This window comes from Neophocaena asiaeorientalis, unplaced genomic scaffold, assembly GCF_003031525.2.
Source record: "Neophocaena asiaeorientalis asiaeorientalis breed wild unplaced genomic scaffold, Neophocaena_asiaeorientalis_V1.1 scaffold429, whole genome shotgun sequence".
In the NCBI taxonomy this organism is placed as follows: domain Eukaryota; kingdom Metazoa; phylum Chordata; class Mammalia; order Artiodactyla; family Phocoenidae; genus Neophocaena; species Neophocaena asiaeorientalis.
Genome location: NW_020173550.1, coordinates 4,467,536 through 4,491,418, shown reverse-complemented (window position 1 = coordinate 4,491,418; position 23,883 = coordinate 4,467,536). Strand labels below are relative to the sequence as shown.

The 23,883-nt window shown below is 37.4% G+C and overlaps 1 protein-coding gene across 3 annotated transcripts; it reads right to left on the bottom strand.

Annotated features, from left to right (window-relative positions):
• Window positions 1–867: 867 nt before the first annotated feature.
• Window positions 868–22,519, bottom strand: ADAMDEC1 (ADAM like decysin 1). Of its 3 annotated transcripts, none has more exons than XM_024747753.1 (14): window positions 22,408–22,503; window positions 22,057–22,175; window positions 21,431–21,507; window positions 13,296–13,374; window positions 11,790–11,866; window positions 10,427–10,613; window positions 10,190–10,249; window positions 9,423–9,494; window positions 8,787–8,956; window positions 8,343–8,424; window positions 7,498–7,628; window positions 6,350–6,527; window positions 4,334–4,417; window positions 868–1,024 (listed from the first exon to the last, which is right to left on the bottom strand). In XM_024747753.1, the coding sequence occupies exons 1-13, from the start codon at window positions 22,490–22,492 to the stop codon at window positions 4,337–4,339; spliced, it is 1,398 nt and encodes a 465-aa protein (XP_024603521.1). In that variant the 5' UTR covers window positions 22,493–22,503; the 3' UTR covers window positions 868–1,024; window positions 4,334–4,336. The 3 variants fall into 3 exon arrangements, with proteins under 3 accessions (XP_024603521.1, XP_024603523.1, XP_024603522.1); XM_024747755.1 differs by lacking the exon at window positions 868–1,024 and adding an exon at window positions 2,913–3,099 and having other exon boundaries at window positions 22,408–22,519; XM_024747754.1 differs by lacking the exons at window positions 868–1,024; window positions 22,057–22,175 and adding an exon at window positions 2,913–3,099 and having other exon boundaries at window positions 22,408–22,493.
• Between the last annotated feature and the right edge of the window lie 1,364 nt (window positions 22,520–23,883).

The following is a 23,883-nucleotide window of genomic DNA, read 5'->3' as shown; positions in this document are numbered from 1 at the left end:
AAGTGGATAATAGTTTTCCAATACTGAAAGAATAGTCTCTCAATTTTTTTATGCTATTCACATTGTAATTGCTATAAAGACTCTTTTTTTTTTTTTTTCTTTTTGCGGTACACGGGCCTCTCACTGCTGTGGCTTCTCCCGCCACGGAGCACAGGCTCCAGACGCACAGGCCCAGCGGCCACGGCCAATGGGCCCAGCCGCTCTGCGGCACGCGGGATCCCCCCGGACTGGGGCACGAACCCTTGTCCCCTGCATCGGCAGGCGGACCCTCAACCACTGCGCCACCAGGGAAGCCCTAAAGACTCATTTTTAAGTTGTATCTGCATTATAAAAAACTTCTCCATCACTTTCTGAAATATAGACAATGCACAAAACAATCAGTGATTTATAGCACTTGCCTATTTCTGTAATAAAATTCTCCCACCAGGGTCCATTTCAAAGCTACTAATGTGACGTCACTGAACACAGAGTAGAGGTGTACACACTACACAGAGTAGCACACGGGTATACAGACAGTCCCAGACTTATGATGGTTCAACTTACAATTTTTTGACTTTATGATGGTGCAAAAGCGATACCCATTCAGTAGAAACTGTCCTTTGAATTTTGAAATTTGATCTTTTCCCGGGCTAGTGATATGCGGTATGATCCTCTCTCAAGATGCTGGGCAGTGGCAGGGAAGCAAAGCCCCCGGCCAGCCATGCAATCATGACGGGAAACAACCCATACACTTAAAACCATTCTGTACCCAGACAGTCATACTGTTTTTCACTTTCAGTACAGTATTCAATAAACTACTTGCAAGATTGAACACTTTGGTGTAAAACAGACTTTTTATTAGATGATTTTGCCCAACTGTGTGCTAATGGAAGTGTTCTGAGCACGTTTAAGGTAGGCGAGGCTAAGCTACGATGCTAGGTGTATTAACTGCATTTTCAACTTAACGATGGCTTTGTTGGGACATAATCCCATCATAAATCAAGGAAGATCTGTATGAGATTTCCATCACATGATTATGGTAGACCTAGACAACAAGAAGAGCACAGGTTAGTAAAATGTAGTATAATAGGAAGTGATAAGTTTTCAGTGTGTCCTTTGCTTCTGGGACTGCTAATTTTATGGGTCAACTTGACTGCACCACGGGGTGTCGTAAGGCTCAGTGAAGCAGATTCCTCCTCAAGGTTGGCGGGCATCATCCAATCTGTTGAGGATCTGAACAGAACAAAAGGTGGAGAAAAAAGAATTGTCCTGGTTTTTCTTCCTGCCTGCCTGCTCGAGCTGGGACACCTCATCCCAACTTCTCCTGCCCTTGGACTGAATTACAGCACCAGCTCTCCTGGTTCTTCAGATGGTAGATCTGGGGACTTCTCAGCCTTCATAATTGTGTGAGCGAATTCCTCACAACAAAATTCAATTTCTCTCTCTCTTACATAGGTAGGTAGATAGATAGACAGACATCTATAAATATGGATGTAGATATTTATTTATCATACGTATATGATAAATAGATATCATACATATATGATATATATCTATCATAAAGAGTGAATAAATGTAAATATAGTATGTATGGTATTTCTCTGGGGAGCTCTAATATAGGTTTTAATATAATGTATTTAATTATACATTTTTTATGGGTTGCTTTTTTAGTAATGGCTGTGTTTTACAACCAATGCTAGCTGTCTCCAGCATGCCACTGGTTATAATCCTTGTAGGTCAAGCAGTTTTACTCTAAGAAGCCTCTATCTGAGCATGAGGTAGGGGAGAAATAAACCTAAAGAAACCCTTTTTCCTTGGAAGATTTGGGTGGGAGTTTGTATCAGACCAGTGGACAGTTGGGGATATTGACAGGTCCTGGCTGTAGCAGGGCTACCAGCAACATCAGATGTGCAGCTTCATTGTAACACTTGTAGTTACAAACCCACCAATAATAGGGAAGCAAGGAAGAGGGGAAGACAGCCAACAGGAGCAAGCAGGGTTTTCTGGAAGGTTTGCTTGTTTCAAAACCTAATCTTTAGAAGTAGGTTTAAGTTCCTGTTCTCCCGGCCCAGGCATCAGTGGAAATGTGGGCAATTATTTTAATTGTTAAAAAAGGGTTTAGAGAAACTTCAAAAAGAAGTCTAGTCTTGTGTGACTGGCCTCAAGTCATTTCATTTTGGGCATTAAAATATGATGTGACCTTTTCCATCTCCATCACGATGCCCAGCTCTCTGCGGCAATGCTGTCAAATGACCAGAGGGAAAACTGTCTAATTATGTGAGGCTTTAACATCTAGCACAGACCTATGGCAAAGCTAGAAAATATTCATTTTTGAAAATGACCACAGAAAATCCTCCGAAAGTTGCGCTTTTATTCATTGACATTGTGGTTCATTAAGCCAATAGATGAATGAAGCATTCCTTGCTGGCTAAATTCCAGTGTAAGCAATGCAGACTTCTTCAAATTAATGTTAAATGTGATGGTGAAAGGATTACACATGACAAAATTAAAGATGCTTAATAAGGGGCTTCCCTGGTGGCGCAGTGGTTGAGAGTCTGCCTGCTGATGCAGGGGATATGGGTTCGTGCCCCGGTCCGGGAAGATCCCACATGCCGCGGAGCGGCTGGGCCCGTGAGCCGTGGCCGCTGAGGCTGCGCGTCTGGAGCCTGTGCTCCGCAACGGGAGAGGCCGTAACAGTGAGAGGCCCGCGTACCGCAAAAAAAAAAAAAAAGAAAAAAAAAAGAAAAAAGTGGGGTTAAAACACATGTCACTTACCATTTTACAATTCTGAATTGAGCCTGCATAATTCAGCAGAACATTTTGAGGTGTTTTAGTCAAAGGCTAATTTCTTTTGTTCTCCAAAGAACAGAGCTAAACAACAGCTTCATGGTCCTTAAAAATACACTAAAGATCAGGCTTAGAAAACATGCAGCTTCTCTAAATACATTTATTGACCTGTTGGCTGGAGTGGTAAAAATATAGGAAGCATAATGACAAGTGAAAAGCAAAATATATCTCAGGGCAACAGTGAGAATATGCAAGATTCCTGGCATGTTTAGATTTCTTGATTCTTGTCCTGGCAAGTAGCATCTCAATGAAGTGGATTTTTGGATTCATTCTCTGATCAAAAGAAAAAAGTTTGGAAGCCATGGTTATTATAAATTATAAAATATTATGTAATAATAATAAATATTTATAGAATTAAAAAAATGCTAACAACCCTACTGAAAGGCAATATCATTAGCTTCATTTTACAGGTGAGAAAACTAATTAAATAACTTAGCTTAAAGTCCCTAGTTTGAGGAAGAACTAAGAAAAGAATTGAAGTTTCCTGAGTCCAAGTCCAATTTTCTTTCCATGATACTAAATTGCCAATCTTGCCCAGTAATGGGGCATGCCCACCTATCATTCCAAGCCCCTAAAGAGTTGAATGGATGTTTTCTGTGATGCTATGCTTCTGGTCTCTGTGACAGAGGAAGAAAATGGGCCTAATGTCTAGCATTCCCTGCAGAGTGGACCACACCAGGGGTTCAGCTGAGTGCAGTGATGCTTGGTGAGAGAATGAATGATGTTCCTCATCTTATGACCCCTCTGATCCTTTCCTTGAGGAAGTTATAGTCAATGGTTTTTGAGTCGATTATTCACTTTATAATCTCTCTGCAGTTTCCGTCCCAGAAAAGATTCAGGAAATTCAGGAAAGGGTGGGGATTTGTAAGAATAGCTCCTTTAATATAATTTATCCTGAACCTTTCCCCTATTTATAACTTTTTGTTCTTGTTGCCATTTTTAGATTTGGAGACTGTTTTTCACTGAAAGGAATATATTCAAAACAATTAGGTTTCCTAGTATAACTTATGTAGGAGTGTGTAAAACACAAAAATAATAAGTGAATTATGAATTATTGAGGCATTTTGAAAGGAATAAAATTGCTAAATCTTGTAGTGTGTTCTTAAATGTTATTTTCTGACTACGCTGCAAGTTTCAATGATCAGCACTTAAGAACAAAATTTGCTCTTCAATTGAGACCTTTTTAAATAAAATTTTCTGTTATATTACTTTATATTAAACTTATAACTATCTAATAGAAACTTATACAAATTTTAGCACAGATTACAGCAGTCCTGATCTAGTAGATGATAAAGTAGCCACTTTTCTCATTTCTATATTAGTATACACACAACTCTGAGTTATTTATGTTCATATTGATGGCTTTTTTCATTCCTGAAACTGAGTCATTTAAAAAATGTAAAATAAATTGTGTTTTAGTGTATTGTAGAACTCAGTGTCACATCTTTCTTAAATCACATAGAAGTATGAAAATATTTGGAAACAAAGAAAGAAAAAAAAGTCTTACGTGTTATGGTTTACTGGTTTCTCCACAGTCAGCTTCAGGTTTTAACATACAGGTCGTGGCGTCACAGCAAGGATTGGCACATTCCTTTAAAGCACACACACAATGCAAAAGTGGGTTCAAGTATTTTTTTTCCTGTAGACTATGTGCACATAATTCTGGTACAAGATGACAGTGAAATTTCACTTTCTAAACTAAATTACTCTGCTATACAAATTCCAATGGAAATGACCAAGGAAATTTAATAATAGAAAAAATGCTGAGTAGTGAAAACTACCTCCTAAAAGGACAAAAATAGAATTATCCAAGAATTATCCCAAATAAATTTGCCCACGTGGTATTACATGTAAGTTAATTTAAAAGCTCAAAGGACAATATTTCTATACTATTCAAACAGCTTGAAGATAGAGAAAAAAATTTTCTTAATCCTCAATTCATTTTACCAAGCCTGCATAATTTCGATCATGAGACTTGGTAATGAATATACACATACATACTATTCTCATTTATGAATATAAATGCAAAAACTTGAATAAAATATTAGTAAAACACTAGCTTATTAATATAACAACTCTCTATTACAAACTATGCAGGGGTTTTTTTGTCACCAAAAATGCAAGAGTGACTCAGCTCTACAGAATAAAGTAATATAATCCATCATATTAAAAGGCTGAGGGGAGAAAACAACTAATATTATAGTGATAGATGGCAAAAATTAGTACAAATTAGGTAGCCATTATTTACTTATTTAAGCGTATATTAGTAAACTATGAACAGATTATGCATCATTATGATAAAATCTATCTGATGAATAGCAAAAATATATTCAATAATATAAACTATAAGACAAGAATTATTTATAAGCTATGTAAAGCAACTATACTGCAATAAAAAGTAATTTAAAAAAATTACTCGTAGTAAGAATGAGATAAACATAAGTCTAACCTCTTGTAAGGTATCACGTCATTTGTAAAATTTCATATCTCATTATAATTAAGAGAATATTTGCAATATTCTTTACAAATGATTGTTGCACCATGTAAACTTTTAATATAATTCAATAGCTTAAAATTTCTGAATAAATAAACTCAGGCATAGAGAGATTACATGCCTTCCCCATTGTCATAGAATCTCTTAAAGTAATGGATAAGTCTTGGGTTGCAGTAGGCTTCACCAATTACTAGCTTTGTATCCTTGGATCTAGTTACTTAAATTTTCTGCGTCTCACTTCTTTTCTAAATTGGGAAAATAACAAACCTATTTTGTAGATTTGTTGTGAGTAATAAGGAGATTGTGATTATATAAGCATTTTGCAGATTGACACATAAAAATTCTCTTCAAATAGTAACTCATTTTCTCAATCTTAAAAGTAAAAGAAGATTGCTAAGAAAATAGAATGCTTTCTCTTAGAAACCTCATCTGGGATTGCTAGTAAACATTCTATCAGAGACATTCTTCAGAGTACACTGATGCCTTGAAGGGGTCAGATTTTTATGAAGATTAGCAGAAGTACAGTAATTATCTTAGACGTTCTATGTTAACCCATTTTCTACAGGTTTGTGTGATTTTTCTCCTTCTGTTTTAATTTCTCCTCGTTTACACACTGGTTTGATGAGAGAAGGCCAGCTCTTTTTCTATGGAGAGAACTTACTTCTAGACTTTTAATTGTTATTGCTCAACAAATGATCAGCTGTGACTTTATGTGATTTAGGAATTTCTGACTAATATATTTAGGAAAGATCATAAGTGACATGTTATAGTTAATGATTTACTTCTTTACACTGAACTTCATACAATCATGTCATAAGTGTATCCTGGCTTTGAAATGCTTTTCAAAAGATTACTAAAAGCAGTACTGAAAACAAGTGCAAGCCTACTTTTTACTAAGATGTCAAGTTTGTCTTTAAAAAGAATTTCCAAAAAAACATTTTAAAGGAAAAAAAAGAAAAAGAAAACAGTATAATTCTTATGCAACAATAACTCTTCAGTAAAATTTTTAAACCGTGGATATTTTCATACCTCAGGAGAGCCACAATCACAGACTTCTCCTACTTCCAGAAGTTGGTTCCCACACACTGGTTTTATCATCATATTTTTAGGAACCAGTGTTTTCAGCAAGCATCTTGGTTTTTGAGATAAAATATATTTTTTATAATGTGAGCGACTGACTGTACTGAAATCCTTTGGGAATTTTGAACTGTAACCAGAAGAAAAATGAGAAATATCATGACACACAGTGATAAGTGAACTTGAGAATCTGACTTGTCTAACGATATTACGTAGTTCAATGAAAATTCCAAATTTAGTATAAATGGGCCATGTTATATGTGGAGCTTCATAGAGCAGGCATACTATGCTGGTTGAAAAATTCTTTTCCTAGACACCCAGTTGTAGAGTTGGAAGAATTTAAATTCCCGTGTGGATTCACTTCTGTCCTAAAGGGCAGCAGTGATGAGCCTCGCCATTTGTTATCATTCACTCATCTCGCCGAGGGCTAAGAGGTAGGCGATAATAACAATGAATAGTGAAAGGAAATAATTGCAGAATTAGAGGTTCTATGGACATATTTATCTTTCTTTTTATGAACACTTCAAAAGCAAGGTATGTTTTTTCATTTTTCTATCCCAGGTCCTTGCAAAGTGCCTGGAATTAAGAGGCAACTATTAATAACATAAAAATGAATTGATTGGTGATGGGGATTTATAAGGATGTTGTCATCATCTTAATTAGATAAATAGTTTTAGCAAATATATTATTTTAAGCTAAAATTATTTTAAGTTAAAATAACATGATCACTATACTTATAAGCTCTATCTTGGCATATTTGGAGATCTTAAATAATGAACTCTGCTAGCTGGTAAATTCTATACATCAAGAAGCTGGAGGGTGGGGATTTCCCTGGCAGTCCAGTGGTTAAGGCTCTGCACTTCCAATGCAGGGGACACGGGTTTGATCCCTGGTTGGGGAGCTAAGATCCCACATGCTGTGCGGTGTGGCCAAAAAAAAAAAAAAAAGAAAGAAAAAGAAAAGAAAAAAGAAGCTGGAGGGTGAATTAGCAGGAAACAGCCCTACATAAAAAAAAAAAAATTTCCATCCAACTATATAGGCTGCATCTGAATTCTTTAAGATTTAAGAAATATTTTTTCTCTAGGGTGACAAGGGCTCACCTCAGATACTCATTCATCACACAACTCCCAGAGAGACACTTGGTGTTATATGGAACATCAGGCATACCGAGGACATGACCCAACTCATGTGCCATCACTCCTGCAAGAGAGACACTATTCTTTCTCTTACCCTGGAAAAAGAATAGACATATCTATTACTTCTGATTTTATTCAGTTATTTGTTAATTTTTGCCAGTGTTCAGTGTTACAAAAAAATAATTTGACAGATGAAAATTATTGAATCATTGAGCTTCTTGCCCTATCATTGGTTATTGAAAATTGTTGCATAAACATTTGAAATGATTGCCTCCTGGGAATCTAACCATTGAGCCAGTGCTCAATCAATATTTGCTGAATTAATGATGAATTCTTGATAAACCATGGTTAAATTATGGTAATTCCATTCTTTATAAGAAGTACTAAAATACACCATAGTATGTACTCAAAGACCTCCAAAAACTATTGCCGTGATGCCTATGACATTGGTAGTGTTTGGCCATATGACACCAGCATGCACTTTGTCTGACCTTCCTGGCCACAGATACTAGGGATGATTAATTTGAAGTTGCCTTGGGCCCCAGAGGGCACCTGGATTCCCTTTATGTCCCAGTCTTCCTGTTCTCATTCCCTAACACAAACTAAAGAATGAAACCTCTGGGATAGTCAATGTAAAGAGATATTCTGTTTCATAATCCAAGGAATCTTCAGTGTAGTGATCTAGCAGGAGGTTCATTTCTACTTTTATTTACTGACTCAGCAAATATACATTGTGCTAACTCTGAATAAGACATTGTGCTTGTCTTCCTGGAGGTTATAGAACCTCATGGAGCTATATTTTTACAAACCTCAATAACGGCAACAGACGATGGGGAACACAAGGAATTCAAGGCTGCCAGTCCTGTAATTCGATTTTTGAAGCCAACTCCACTGTGTGAAAGTTACAGGTACATTGTCACAATTTGAATCTTTGGAACCATCAGCTTTTTTCAACTATGTTTGAGATTTCCCTAGTTCCCCTATCCTTTTCATATTCATGAGGCCCCCGAAAAGCTTCTGCTGTTCTATAGCATTATAATGACCACAGCTGGCTATCCCACATCCAAGAGTCGATTTTACTGTTCTGACATGGGTCTCCAATAATCTCACAGGTGAACTGCTATTAGTAGAACTTTAGCCTCTCTGACAACTGATCAGGGAGGTAGAATTGAACAGGAATGTTTGCCAAGAAACATTTGGGATAACTATCTTCTCTGCCAAAATAGGCCTGGCCCTGTCCAGCATGTGCTCACCTGAGTAGCTGAGCGTGGTCATGGATCTTCATCTTCCCCAGGTTAGAACGATGCCAATCCAGAAAGTTTTTAAAGGTGACAGCTGTGTTGGGTACCACGTTTATCTTATCACCATCAGACCAGACTTCCATACCTATCAAGACCACTTGAACATCTATGGTATTATAAATCTGTGGAAAGAACATTTTTCTTCATGAAAACGTTTGAGATTTCTTTTTTTAAAAGTTTTGATTGAAGTATAGTTGATTTACAATGTGTTAATTTCTGCTGTACAGCAAAGTGACTCAGTTATATATATATATATTCTTTTTCATATTCTTTTCCATTATGGTTTATCCCAGGATATTGAATATAGTTTCCTGTGCTATATAGTAGGAGAGATTTATTTAGTATTTTAGATATTTTACTGACCACAAGTGATGCATAAATGTATCCGAATTTTGAAAATAGAAAACCTAGAAGTTGCCTTTGCTACAGTGTATGTGATTTTACCTTGATGTTGATCATTATCTGCTAAATTTCCCAAAACTGCTGGCCTTAAGCCATTGTGACTCTCCCAGCTCCTTATTTGGTGAACACATAGGGAAGCCCTAAGCTCCTGTGTGGAAATATATGTTTAGAGAACAAATATCTTACCACATTGAGTAGGTTTATCACATCAAACACAAAGCTTCTTATCAAAGTTACATTCCTGTTATACATGTTATACTGTAAAACACAAAATGCAAAGAGTAATTAAAACCACAAATTAAAGTGAGAAAGCTGATGGGGACAGGATTTTACATTCTAAGAAAAATTACACGTTTCAATGTAAATAAATGTCTATTCATTCCACGTCTATCTTATATAAGAATCTATTTCAACAAATTCTAATTCAGATGTAAGAAGTTTTTGGCAGGAGAACAATTTGGCATTCATATAAAATTTCAATTCAAACTAAGTTAAATAAATCAAATTAATTTCAATGTTTTTAAACCAATTTAATATTATTAAAATTTGGTTATAAAGCAGTATTTGAGAGTTAGAAGCACAGATTCTAGTATTTTTGAGCATATGAACATAATTTGTAAAGTACATATAGTTTTATGTCTATATTTATGTATTATAGTGAGAACTTTAAAAAGATATTAATAACCCATTCTTTTATGTTTCTAGTTATTTTGGTTGTTTTACTGTTGCTATCTGGCATTAAGTATATTTCCAATATCTGAATATTTTGGCAGAAGATTTTAAAGGGGGGGATGAATGAAAACTATTTTTGACAAAGCAGGTAGAACAGACAAGACAGTCAGGTGGACAGGCTTTGTATTTTCAGCTAGAATAGTTTATTGCTTGTGTCCACTTGATAAGAAAACTTAAAAGTTGACTTAACTGGCCAAAAAGTACTTATATTTCATACTCACAAAGGCATTATCCAGCACCAAAAAGAGATAGATGTATTTCTCAGCCTGAAGAAAGTCTTGCTTTACAAAGAGTGAAAGAACATTGTTAATATCTTCAACCTAAGACATTAAAAAGCTTACAAAGAGATTTAAATAAGTAAAGAAGGGTTGGGCTTTACTCGTACGAGTCATTGCTGGGTGCACCAGTGTTTCATACATCATTGCTGAAATGAATGTTGGTCGGAAAGCTTCACTCACCTCTGGCCTTTTGAGTGACCTTGAGGTTCGAATAAGGCCCTGTTTCCTGCCAACATTTCTTACACCACAGGTGTGATTAGCTGGGTCTAGCTCCTCCTGGTTGTATATGAGGACAGCATGTTCTTCTTGGTCTGTGCTTTTCAGAGGCTTTATCATGTATCTCTGATTGTGATGTGTGAAGTATCCCCTGCGAGATACAGAGGCTCATATTTCAAGATTGTCTTCCAGAGTCACATCCACTGACCAGAGTGGAGGGATACCTCTTCCTCAATCCCAAACTCACACATAGAGTTTTCATTTGTAGGCCTTGCAGCTAACTTTTGCTAACTTAAGTTGTACTCAGTATTTGTCAGTACTAAAATAGAGCCTATTTTAATTACCTAGAGAATTCTGAACAAGAAGTACTAAGATGAAGCTATCCCAAAGAATTTGGAATTTACACCATAGTTTATTTTCACATTTAGCAAATATTTCTTGGCAGTTCCCAGACATATAATGGAAAATGCAGTAAAGGCATGTTTAGATACCAAGAACCCCAGAACAGAGAAAGAATGGTGAGCAGATCAGCCAGAGGAACAGTTTATAATTAGTATTAACTTAAAGATTTTCTCTTCTTAGAAGGCAAATTAGTTCAGAAATACAAAGTAAATCCATATGATGGAATATTAGAAAGCCAACACAGCTGTTAAAAATTACATCTATGAAGGTATTTTATGATCTGGGAAAAGGCTTATGATGTCATGTGGTATGTCCCAGGTTGGCAGAAGAATCATGTATATTTTATTTCATATTTCAATCATGTAAAAGATATATTTGTCTATATGTATAAAAGGCAGCAACCATGACAAAATGTTAATAATAGCTATACACAGAGGTAAAATTTTATGGTGGATATTTTTGTATTTGTGCTTTCTCACACGTTAAAAATTTTCCCTAATTGGCAAGAATTATTTTAGTAAACAGAAATACCACACAGACAGACACACACACATACCCATACACACAAACTTCTAAAAATTATGTTCAACCATGACAATTGCAGGGTAGAATCTTTAAGAAAATGAAACAGGTGGTTTTGGGGAGTGAGTGGTAGAGTGGGTGATAAACATGAAAATTGGTCCAGATATCATCAAGCTGTAGAATGTAGTACTTGTTTAAAAATTGCTAACTTTAACTTTTACTAGAACCGCAGATAATGAGTGCAAGGATGATACATTATTCTTCACTTTAACCACATATATTCAACATTTTATCAATGGAGACAATTTTACCAAGATAGTAAGAAGATATGGTGTTCAGAAAGACTCAATCTTGTGTAACAAAATGGTGCTTGATGTTTAACATTTTTGCAAGTGGCACTCACCTCAGCCCATCACAAGTACAAATGCTGGCAACAGAATCCTTTTCATTTAGGACGTGTCCTTTATAGTAGCAGTGTTCCTAAGGTTGGAAAAAATGTGTTTGTTTGTTTTTTTTTTAACTACAAAAATAAACATATCACAGTTGTGTTGAAAGCTCTTATCTTGAATATGTATGAAAGTTCTTCAGGTAGTGGCTGTGGCCAGACCAGCTCCCAGAAACAAAAACACTGAGAACCTCAGTGGTTTCATGAACTACTCCATGGGGAATTTGAATCTACATGGACTCATGGCAAGAGTGGATGCTGCGTTTGAGAAGTAGCCAGTTCCCCCATGGGATCTATAGCACTCCTCAAGAGCTCTCAGGTTTGAGTGTCAACTTTTGAGAATATAGTTCCCTTATGCAAGCTCCACTGTGCATCACATGTCAATAAAATGAGGTATTCATTTTTCCAGATTCTAGAGTCCTCAGGGGGCCACATCACCACTTCTGAGCCCCTCAGACTAACTGGTCCAACTCATTATTTTAACTAGTGTGTTAGTGGCATCCCTTTACCAGCATCCAAAGCCCAGAGAATTTATCTACAACTAGAGATTCACACATGGTTGGCACTTCGTAGAAGCAAAGTAATGGGTCACTTATGTAGAATGATCCAAGAAAGCTAATGAATAAACTCTTGCTCAAAATAAACTGACTTGCCTCAGGGTCTGAAAATCCATCTGTGTCTTTCTTTCCTTTGTAAGAAACCTTATCATCATAAACATTTTCTTATAGACGACTTGGAAAAGGTACCACATTAAGATACCACTGGCCATTCACACTTGAGCATGAATAAATTTATCAGATATTTTCCCCAGAGGTCAATGTTAGCAACAATCCAGACATCCATGAAATGAGAGTCTTGACTTGAGAAGGGAATGGAGAGTCATTCTGTGGCATAAGTCTTGTCTGTTTTTTTTATAGAAACATAGATATTTGGGGCACCATGGAGGGTGGCTCTGAGAAACTCATTTAGCTTGGTAATACTCTATGAATGAGTCCTTTTATATTCTCTTCCTGTTTCTCCCTTGGCCTTGATTCTCTATGTCTGATATCTATACCTTGGCATTATTCATATGATGGTAGTTTAACCAGATAAAAAATTATATTAATTAAATAATTGATATACCTTTTCTGATCTCAGGATAAATGCATACATCATTAGAAAACAGTAAACAGCGACATGAATGACCTTTCAAGAACCTAGGGGACAATATTTCTAACCTATTGATAAGATGGTTTAAGGGAAAGCAGACTTTTGGTTGCTTCTAAAAATGCAACACTTGGAAGCCTCCTACTACTCCTATCTTTTAAAAAAGATACAATTTTTTTCATCTGTTATCTCATTGGTCTTAGATGAGCATCCTGTTTTCAAGTCCTTTAATTTTTTTTAAGTTGCCCTTGAACCTATGAATCTTATGATGTAAGCAGCAGATCCAAGTAAGTGTCCCAGAAAGCATTCCGAACCTACCATGTTCTGAGGGCTTGTTGTGATTTTCTCTCCTCTGGGTGAGTAATATGTTTCAAGGTAGTCTGGCCCCAGGAGATGCCTGTAGAGAGCAGAAAGCTGCATGATACTCTCATGGTGGTAATAAAGGCTAATATTCCTGTAAGATCATCAGTACTAAAGGAATGATAATGTCTACAGTGAGAATGAGCTGGCATTCTGACCACTGGTCCTTTTCCAATATCAGAAGTCTGCTCCTGAAGCAAACCAAAGCATTAGTTATACCTCTTAGATCTGAGGAAAGAAATACCCTGAAATACTTTTCTGATAGAAAAATCACATAGGAAATTTTCTACCTTCAAATGGATTATTTTGGGATTCTTTGAACCAAGGATATAGCCTCCAAAGGATCTCTGTAGGGTGTTGGGCTGTAAATACACATGAAGGACCATTGCATTCAGGGAGAAGTTTACTGACTATTATAGAACTTGGTGGAGCCCCATACCCTGGGATCTATGTCAAACTTGTGTGCCCTGAATGAGCATTAGATATATGTTATTATAAAAGTAATGGAGGAGAGGACCTTCAAGATGGCAGAGGAGCAAGACGGGGAGATCACCTTCCTCCCCCAAAATACATCAAAAATACATCTACATGTGGAACAACTCCTACAGAACACCTACTGAACGCTGGCAGAAGACCACAGACTCCCCAAAAGGCAAGAAACTCCCCACGTACCTGGGTAGGGCAAAAGAAAAAACTGACACAAAAGAATAGGGACAGGACCTGCACTTCTGGGAGGGAGCTGTGAAGGAGGAAAAATTTCCACATACTAGGAAGTCCCTTTGCAGGCAGAGACTGTGGATGGCAGAGGGGGGAAGCTTCAGAGCCACAGAGGAGAGTGCAGGAACAAGGGGGCAGAGGGCAAAGTGGAGAGATTCCCCCACAGAGGATCGGCGCCGACCAGCACTCACCAGCCTGAGAGGCTTCTCTGCTCACCCGCCGGGGTGGGTGGGGGCTGGGAGCTGAGGCTCCAGCTTCAGAGTTCAGACCCAAGGGAGAGGACTGGGGTTGGCTGCGTGAACACAGCCTGAAGGGGGCTAGTGTGCCACAGCTGTCCGGGAAAAAGTCTGGAGCTGCCTAAGAGTCAAGAGACCACTGTTTTGGGGTGCACAAGGAGAGGAAATTCAGAACACCGCCTAAATGACCTTCAGAGATGGGCGCAAGCCACAGCTATCAGCGCAGACCCCAGAGATGGGCATGAGATGCTAAGGCTGCTGCTGCTGCCACCAAGAAGCCTGTGTGCAAGTATAGGTCACTATCCACACCTCCCCTCCTCGGAGCCTGTGCAACCCGCCACTGCCAGGGTCCCGTGATCCAGAGACAATTTCCCCGAGAGAACATATGACTCACCTCAGGCTGGTACAGGGTCACACTGGACTCTGCCACTGCAAGCTTGCCCTGCATTCCATACCTCTCCCTCCCCCTGACCTAAGTGATCCAGAGCCCCCAAATCAGCTGCTCTTTAACCCCCTCCTGTCTGGACGAAGAAGAGTCGCCAGAGGGCGACCTACATGCAGAGGCGGGAACAAATCCAAAGCTGAACCCCAGGAGCTGTGCGAACAAAGAAGAGAAAGGGAAATTTCTCTGTGCAGCCTCAGGGGCAGCGTATTAAGTCTCCGCAATCAACTTGATGTACCCTGCATCTGTGGAATACCTGAATACACAACTAATCATTCCAAAATTGAGGTGGTGGTCTTTAAGAGCAACTGTAGACTTGGGGTTTGCTGTATGCGACTGACTAGTTTCTGATTTTTATGTTTATCTTAGTATAGTTTTTAGTGCTTCTTATCATTGGTGGATTTGTTTATTGGTTTGGTTGCTCTCGTCTTTTTCTTTCTTAATTAGAAAAATTTTAAATTTAATACTATCTTTTTATTTTAATAACTTTATTTTACTTATTCTTTTCTTTGTTTCTTTCTTTTCTCCCTTTTCTTCTGAGCCATGTGGCTGAGCGGGTCTTGGTGCTCCAGCCGGGTCTCAGACCTGAGGGGGGAGACACGAGTTCAAGACATTGGACCACCAGAGACCTCCTGGCCCCTCATAATATCAATTGGTGAGAGCTCCCCCAGAGATCTCCATCTCAACACTAACACCCAGCTCCACTCAACGACCAACAAGGTCCAGCACTGGACACCCCATGCCAAACAACTGGCAAGACAGGAACACAACACCACCCATTAGCAGAGAGGCTGCCTAAAATAATAATAAATTCACAGACACCCCGAAACACAACACTGGATGCGGTCCTGCCCACCAGAAAGACAAGATCCAGCCTTATCCACCAGAGCACAGGCACCAGTCCCCTCCACCAGGAGCCTACACAAACCACTGAAACAACCTTACCCACTGGGGGCAGACACAAAAAACCATGGGAACTACGAACCTGAAGACTGTGATAAGGAGTCCCCAAACACAGAAAGTTAAGCAAAATGAGAAGACAGAGAAATACACAGCAGATGAAGGAGCAAGGTAAAAACCCACCAGACCTAACAAATGAAGAGGAAATAGGCAGTCTATCTGAAAAGAAATTCAGAGTAATGATAGTAAAGATGATCCAAAATATTGGAAATAGAATGGAGAAATACAAGAAACATTTAACAAGGGCCTAAAAGAACTAAAGAGCAAACAAACAATGATGAACAACAGAATAAATGGAATTAAAAATTCTCTAGAGGGAATCAATAGCAGAATAACTAAAGCAGAAGAATGAATAAGTGAGGTGGAAGTAAAATAGTGGAAATAACTGCTACAGAGCAGAATAAAGAAAAAAGAATGAAAAGAATTGAGGACAGTCTCAGAGACCTCTGGGGCAGCATTAAACACAACATTCAAATTATAGGGGTCCCAGAAGAAAAAGAGAAAAAGAAAGAGACTGAGAAAATATTTGAAGAGATTATAGTTGAAAATTTCCCTAATATGGGAACGGAAATAGTTAATCAAGTCCAGGAAGTGCAGAGACTCATACAGGATAAATGCAAGGAGAAACACACCAAGACACATATTAATCAAACTATCAAAAATTAAATACAGGGCTTCACTGGTGGCGCAGTGATTGAGAGTTCACCTGCCGATGCAGGGGACACGGGTTTGTGCCCTGGTCCAGGAAGATCCTACATGCCGCGGAGCGGCTGGACCCATGAGCCATGGCCGCTGAGCCTATGCGTCTGCAGCCTGTGCTACGCAACGGGAGAGGCCACAACAGTGAGAGGCCCGTGTACCGCAAAAAAAAAAAAAAAAAAAAAAAAAAAAAATTAAATACAAAGAAAAAATGTTAAAAGCAGCAAGGGAGAAGTAACAAATAACATAGGCGAGAATACCCATAAGGTTAACAGCTGATCTTTCAACAGAAACTCTGCAAGCCAGAAGGGGAATGGCAGGAGATATTTGAAGTGATGAAAGGGAAAAACCTATAACCAAGATTACCCAGAAAGGATCTCATTCAGATTCGATGGAGAAATTAAAATCTTTACAGGCAAGCAAAAGCTAAGAGAATTCAGCACCACCAAACCAGCTTTACAACAAATGCTAAAGGAATTCTCTAGGCAGGAAACACAAGCGAATGAAAAGACCTACAAAAACAAACCCAAAACAATTAAGAAAATGGTAAATGGAATATACATATCTATAATTACCTTAAATGTAAATGGATTAAATGCTCCAACCAAAAGACATCGACTGGCTGAATGGATACAAAAACAAGATTTGTATATATGCTGTCTGCAGGAGACCCACTTCAGACCTAGGGACACATACTGACTGAAAGTGAAGGGATGGAAAAAGATATTCCATGTAAATGGATATCAAAAGAAAGCTGGAGGAGCAATTCTCATATCAGACAAAATAGACTTTAAAATAAAGACTATTAGAAGAGACAAAGAAGGACACTACATAACAATCAAGGGATCAATCCAAGAAAGAAGACATAACAATTGTACATATTTTTGCACCCAACATAGGAGCATCTCAACGTAAGGCAAATGCTAACAGCCAGAAAAGAGGAAATCGACAGTAACACAATCATAGTAGGGGACTTTAACACCCCACTTTCACCAATGGACAGATCATCCAAAATGAAAATAAATAAGGAAACCAAGCTTTAAATGATACATTAAGCAAGATGGACTTAACTGATATTTATAGGACATTCCATCCAAAAACAACAGAATACACATTTTTCTCAAGTGCTCATGGAACATTCTCCAGGACAGATCATATCTTGGGCCACAAATCAAGCCTTGATAAATTTAAGAAAATTGAAATTGTATCAAGTATGTTTTCCATCTACATGCTATGAGACCAGATACCAATTACAGGAAAAAAACTGTAAAAAGTACAAACACATGGAGGCTAAGCAATGCACTACTAAATATCCAACAGATCACTGAAGAAATCAAAAGGAAATTAAAGAACACCTAGAAACAAATGACAATGAAGACACGACCACCCAAAACCTATGGGATGCAGCAAAAGCAGTTCTAAGAGGGAAATTTATAGCAATACAATCCTACTTCAAGAAATAAGAAAAATCTCAAACAACCTAACGTTACACCTAAAGCAATTAGAGAAAGAAGAACAAAATCCCCCCACAGTTAGCAGAAGGAAAGAAATCATAAAGATCAGATGAGAAATAAATGAAAAAGAAAGAAGGAAACAACAGCAAACTTCAATAAAATTAAAAGCTGGTTCTTTAAGAAGATAAACAAAATTGATAAAACACTAGCCAGACTCATCAAGAAAAAAAGGGAGACGACTCAAATCAGCAGAATTAGAAATGAAAAAGGAGAAGTAACAACTGATCCTGCAGAAATACAATGAATCATGAAGGATTACTATAAGCAACTGTATGCCAGTAAAATGGACAACCTGGAAGAAATGGACAAATTCTTAGAAAAGCACAACCTTCTCAGACTGAACCAGGAAGAAATAGAAAATATAAATACCAATCACAAGCATAGAAATTGAAACTGTGATGAAAAATCTTCCAACAAACAAAAGCCCAGGACCAGATGGCTTCACAGGTGAATTCTATCAAACATTTAGAGAAGAGCTAACTCCCATCCTTCTCAAACTCTTCCAAAAAACTGCAGAGGAACTAACAATCCCAAACTCATTCGACAAGGCCACCATCACCCTGATACCCAAACCAGACAAAGATATCACAAAAAAAGAAAACTAGAGGCCAATATCACTGATGAACATAGATGCAAAAATCCTCAACAAAATACTAGCAAACAGAATCCAACAGCACATTAAAAGGATCATACACCATGATCAAGTGTGGTTTATCCCAGGAATGCAAGGATTCAATATATGCAAATCAATCAATGTGATAAACCATATCAACAAATTGAAGGAGAAAATCCATATGATCATCTCAATAGATGCAGAGAAAGCTTTTGACAAAATTCAACAGCTGTTTATGGTAAGAACCCTCCAGAAAGTGGGCATAGAGGGAACTTAACCTCAACAAAGTAAAGGCCATATATGACAAACCCACAGCCAACATCATTCTCTATGGTGAAAAACTGAAGCCATTTCCACTAAGATCAGGAACAAGACAAGGTTGCCCACTCCCACCACTATTAGTCAACATAGTTTTGGAAGTTTTAGCCACAGCAATCAGAGAAGAAAAAGAAAGAAAAGGAATCCAAATCGGAAAAGAAGTAAAACTGTCACTGTTCGCAGATGACATGATACTATACAATGAGAATCGTAAAGATGCCACCAGAAAACTGCTAGAGCTAATCAATGAATTTGGTAAAGTTGCAGGATCCAAAATTAATGCACAGAAATCTCTTGCTTTCCTATACACTAGTTATGAAAAATCTGAAAGAGAAATTAAGGAAACACGCCCATTTACTATTGCAACAAAAAGAATAAAATACCTAGGAATAAAACTATCTAAGGAGACCTTTATGCAGAAAACTATAAGACACTGATAAAACATATTAAAGATGTTACAAACAGATGGAGAGATATACTATGTTCTTGGATTGGAAGAATCAACATTGTGAAAATGGCTCTACTACCCAAAGCAATCTACAAATTCAATGCAATCCCTATCAGATTACCAATGGCATTTTTCACAGAGCTAGACCAAAATATTTCACAATTAGTGTTGAAACACAAAAGTCCCTGAGTAGCCAAAGCAATCTTAAGAAAGAAAAATGGAGCTGGAGGAATCAGGCTCCCTAACTTCAGACTATACTACAAAGCTACAATAATCAAGACAGTATGGGACTGGCACAAAAAAGAAATATAGATCAATGTAACAGGATAGAAAACCCAGAGGTAAAACTCATGCACATATGGTCACCTTACCTTTGGTAAAGGAGGCAGGAATATGCAATGGAGAAAAGACAGCCCCTTCAATAAGTGGTGCTGGGAAAACTGGACAGCTACATGTAAAAGAATGAAATTAGAACACTCCCTAACACCACACAGAAAAATAAACTCAAATTGGATTAAAGACCTAAATGTAAGGCCAGACACCATCAAACTCTTAGAGGAAAACATAGGCAGAACACTCTATGACATAAATCAGAGCAAGATCCTTTTGACCCACCTCCTAGAGAAACGGAAATAAAAACAAAAATAAACAAATGGGACCTAATGAAACTTAAAAGCTTTTGCACAGCGAGGGAAACCATAAACAAGATGAAAAGACAACGCTCAGAATGGGAGAAAATATTTAGAAATGAAGCAACTGACAAAGAGTTAATCTCCAAAATATACAAGCAGCTCATGCAACTCAATATCAAAAAAACAGACCACCCAATCCAAAAATGGGCAGAAGACCTAAATAGATATTTGTCCAATGAAGATATACAGATTTCCAACAACATATGAAAGGATGCTCAACATCACTAATGATTAGAGAAATGCAAATCAAAACTACAATGAGATATCACCTCACACTGGTCAGAATGGCCATCATCAAAAAATCTACAAACAATAAATTCTGGAGAGGGTGTGGAGAAAAGGGAACCCTCTTGCACTGTTGGTGGGAATGGAAATTGGTACAGCCACTATGGAGAGCAGTATGGAGTTTCCTTAAAAAACTAAAAGTAGTATTACTATACGACCCCACAATCCCACTACTGGGCATACACCCTAGAAAATCATAATTCAAAAGTGTCATGTACCACAGTACTCATTGCAGCAGTATTTGTAATAACCAGGACACGGAAGCAACCTAAGTGTCCATCAACAGATGAATGGATAAAGAAGATGTGGCACATGTATACAATGGAATATTACTCAGCCATGAAAAGAATTGAAATTGAGTTATTTGTAGTGAGGTGGATGGACATAGAGTCTGTCATACAGAGTGAAGTAAGTCAGAAAGAGAAAAACAAATACCATATGCTAACACATATATATGGAATCTAAAAATAAATAAATAAATAATGGTTCTGAAGATCCTAGGGGCAGGACAAGAATAAAGATGCAGACGTAGAGAATGGACTTGAGGACATGGGGAGGGGGAAGGGTAAGCTGGGACGAAGTGAGAGAGTGGTATGGACATATATACTCTACCAAATGTAAAATAGATAGCTAGTGGGAAGCAGCCGCATAGCACAGGGAGATCAGCTCGGTGCTTTTGACCACCTAGATGAATGGGATAGGGAAGGTGGGAGGCAGACACAAGAGGGAGGGTATATGGGGATATATGTATACATATAGCTGATTCACTTTGTTATACAGCTGAAACTATCACACCATTGTAAGGCAATTATACTCCAATAAAGATGTTAAAAAAATAAAAATGCTTTACAGAACAACAGCAACAAAAAGTAATGGAAAGTCACACCAAGGTTTCAGTTTATCTGGGTGAAAAATATTTTCAGTAAATTCCGAAAGCAGCAGGGCATCAAGTCATTCGTGCAGCTCTCTTTGTTTTACTCTTTGCATATAATTTCCTAGGGAAACATCAAACTTCTTAGATAATATTAACACCAATATTAGCATCTAATGTTCAATATGCTTCATGTCTTCTATGTCAAATTACAGTATATAGAGTCTAAAGAAGATTTATTTTTCCACATTCTCTTAGGTATAATCCAGTGATTAGACTGTCAGGAAATACAACTTACTTGGCTTTTTGTAGGCAAAGAATGACTTCTTCTCCGTTTAATATCATCTGATACTGAAGTTCAGGTTCATATCTTCCCTAAAAATATGTAATAATGATAATTTATATTTATGAGTCTATCTAAAATAATTATAATAATATAGGTAGCTGTATAGAATAATAATTACAAATGTAATAGAAAGTTAATATCTATAATACATTTAAAAAATGTTAATTAATGAGATAATATGATTTCTCTATTATAGACAAAAGGCAATTCAGGGGGGTCAGGGGGTGAGGGTAGGGAGAAGACATGGGTTTGGTGGGCTTGGCAAGGAATGTCTTCTCCTAGAAATACTGCCGTTCTGTCCTCTTTTTTTGTTGTTGTTCCCCCCACAGACTTGGAGAAACACCCAAACTGTTTTATTTTTTCTGATCCAGTGTGGGAGTTAACTCCCTTCCTGCTGCTTAACTGTAAAAGCATTTAGAAAAATCCTGTGCCCTCTCCTGGCAAAGGGGAGCATTCGTGTAAATGGGCTTCAAGACTGAAGTACTAGATGTTGACTGTGACATCACTTCTACTAGTAAAAAGGTCCTTTACTGTCTCTTTAGATGACAGCAAAATCCCACGGTCATCCCATTGCTTACCTCCTTGCCTTGCTTCTCTGTCTGGTTGTTCTGTATCTCTCTTTTGTGTAAAATGTGTAGTTTTTTAGGATGAACTACTTCATAGGGCTCTAGTTCAGGAGTCTGCTTTATGGCTATTGCTAGAAAAAGAGAGGTAATACTGACAAAATATTTAAAGGTTTTTGTTGGTTGGTTTCTTGAAACTGAGTGGAAGACAATTTCCATTGAGAAGGGAAACATTGAGAAGAACAAGTTACTCCTCCATTTCAGCTTTGATAACAAAGAATTTTTCTTTAGTTTTCTCTCCCTATTCTGGAAAGATGTGACAATGATGAAACAATTCTTTGGAACTGTCAATATATTAGTACTTACCTTGAGCTTGAACGATGAGCCAGAGGATGGAAAGCAGGACCAAAGACATGCTGGCTGTAGGTAGCTGAGACGTCCCACACAACATGAAGATTTGGTCTCCCCAGCTGTCCAGTTTTATCTTCCCCTACTTCTCTTTACAAATTGAAAAAAAATAATAAGGATAAAAACCTAAAACCTTCTTTGGAAGATTGAGTAATGTTTCCTAATGACATGGGGAAGCTGCTAAGAAATTGCAGTGTCAAGATTATGAGAATGTTCCTCATCTATGAGAAGTGTTTATGTCTGTGGTTACAGCTTAAGGAGTCACATCTGGACAGCTGCTTGGCCCTGATGCTCCTATAGTAGTGGGAAAGTACCAACTGAGACTGAGATGTGTGTGCATATGTTTACATATTCATTAAATTCAGCCATTGGTCATGCCATGTGGTAATGTTATAGAAATTGATCCATACTTTCAGAAAATATTTCAGTAGTCTGTACATATTTTGAAAAATTGGCACAGAGAAAACAATCTGTAAAACAAGCACCAGGCAAAGTTTTATAAGCTAGGATATTATAATTTCTCTGACCCTCACTTTCCTTATCTGTGAAAAGGGGATGATGATAATGATACCTACTCTAAGTTTCTTATAAAATTCATACAAGGTAACACACACACATGCACACACACACGTAAAACTATAAGGAAATGTGCAAATGTAAATTCTCTTGACAGGGCTAGCCTCAAATTATACTGCATATAAAGTATTTTTGAAACGCACTATGAGTTCTACTGAAGGAAAATAACTTTTTCTGATTACAAAAATAATACATTTTCATGGTCATAAGCATCAAATCAGTATACTGAGGGAAAGAAGTTGGTCACCCAACAGCCCAACATCAAGAAGTGACTTCTGTTAACATTTTGACAACTTATTTTCATCTCTCTTCCATGCACTAGTAAAAGAAAGGAAAGAAAAGAAAATTAAACTTTATAAACTATAGTTCTTACTGTAGAAAAGGTTTGGGGAACCTGTTATTTTTTGCATAGCATTATAGCATAAACATTGTCATCCTATTGTATATTAATATGTTATTTTAATGACTTTAGAATATTGCCTTGCGTGTAATGTTTTGTATGTCGTTATTTGTGTATATTTCTATGATTTTCTGATTCTTTTGGATAACTTACTAGAAATGGTATTATTTAGTTAAAAAGGTAGAACAATTTGAGTTTCTTGGTATACATTGATCTGGTAATTCTCAGATAATTAGCTCCAAATTACACCCCCATTTGCAGAGTTTTCCCAATCTAAAAATCTGTGCTCTTTAACTACTGAGTTTAGTTTTTACTGATATATTTGGGAGTTTGCTAGCATTGGACTGTAAGTTTTATAGTTACCTCTCCATGTTTATGCTTCTTTTTGTTCTTCTACGTTCTGTTGTGTCATTTAAGCTTTCTCTTTAACTTTATATATATATATATATATATATATA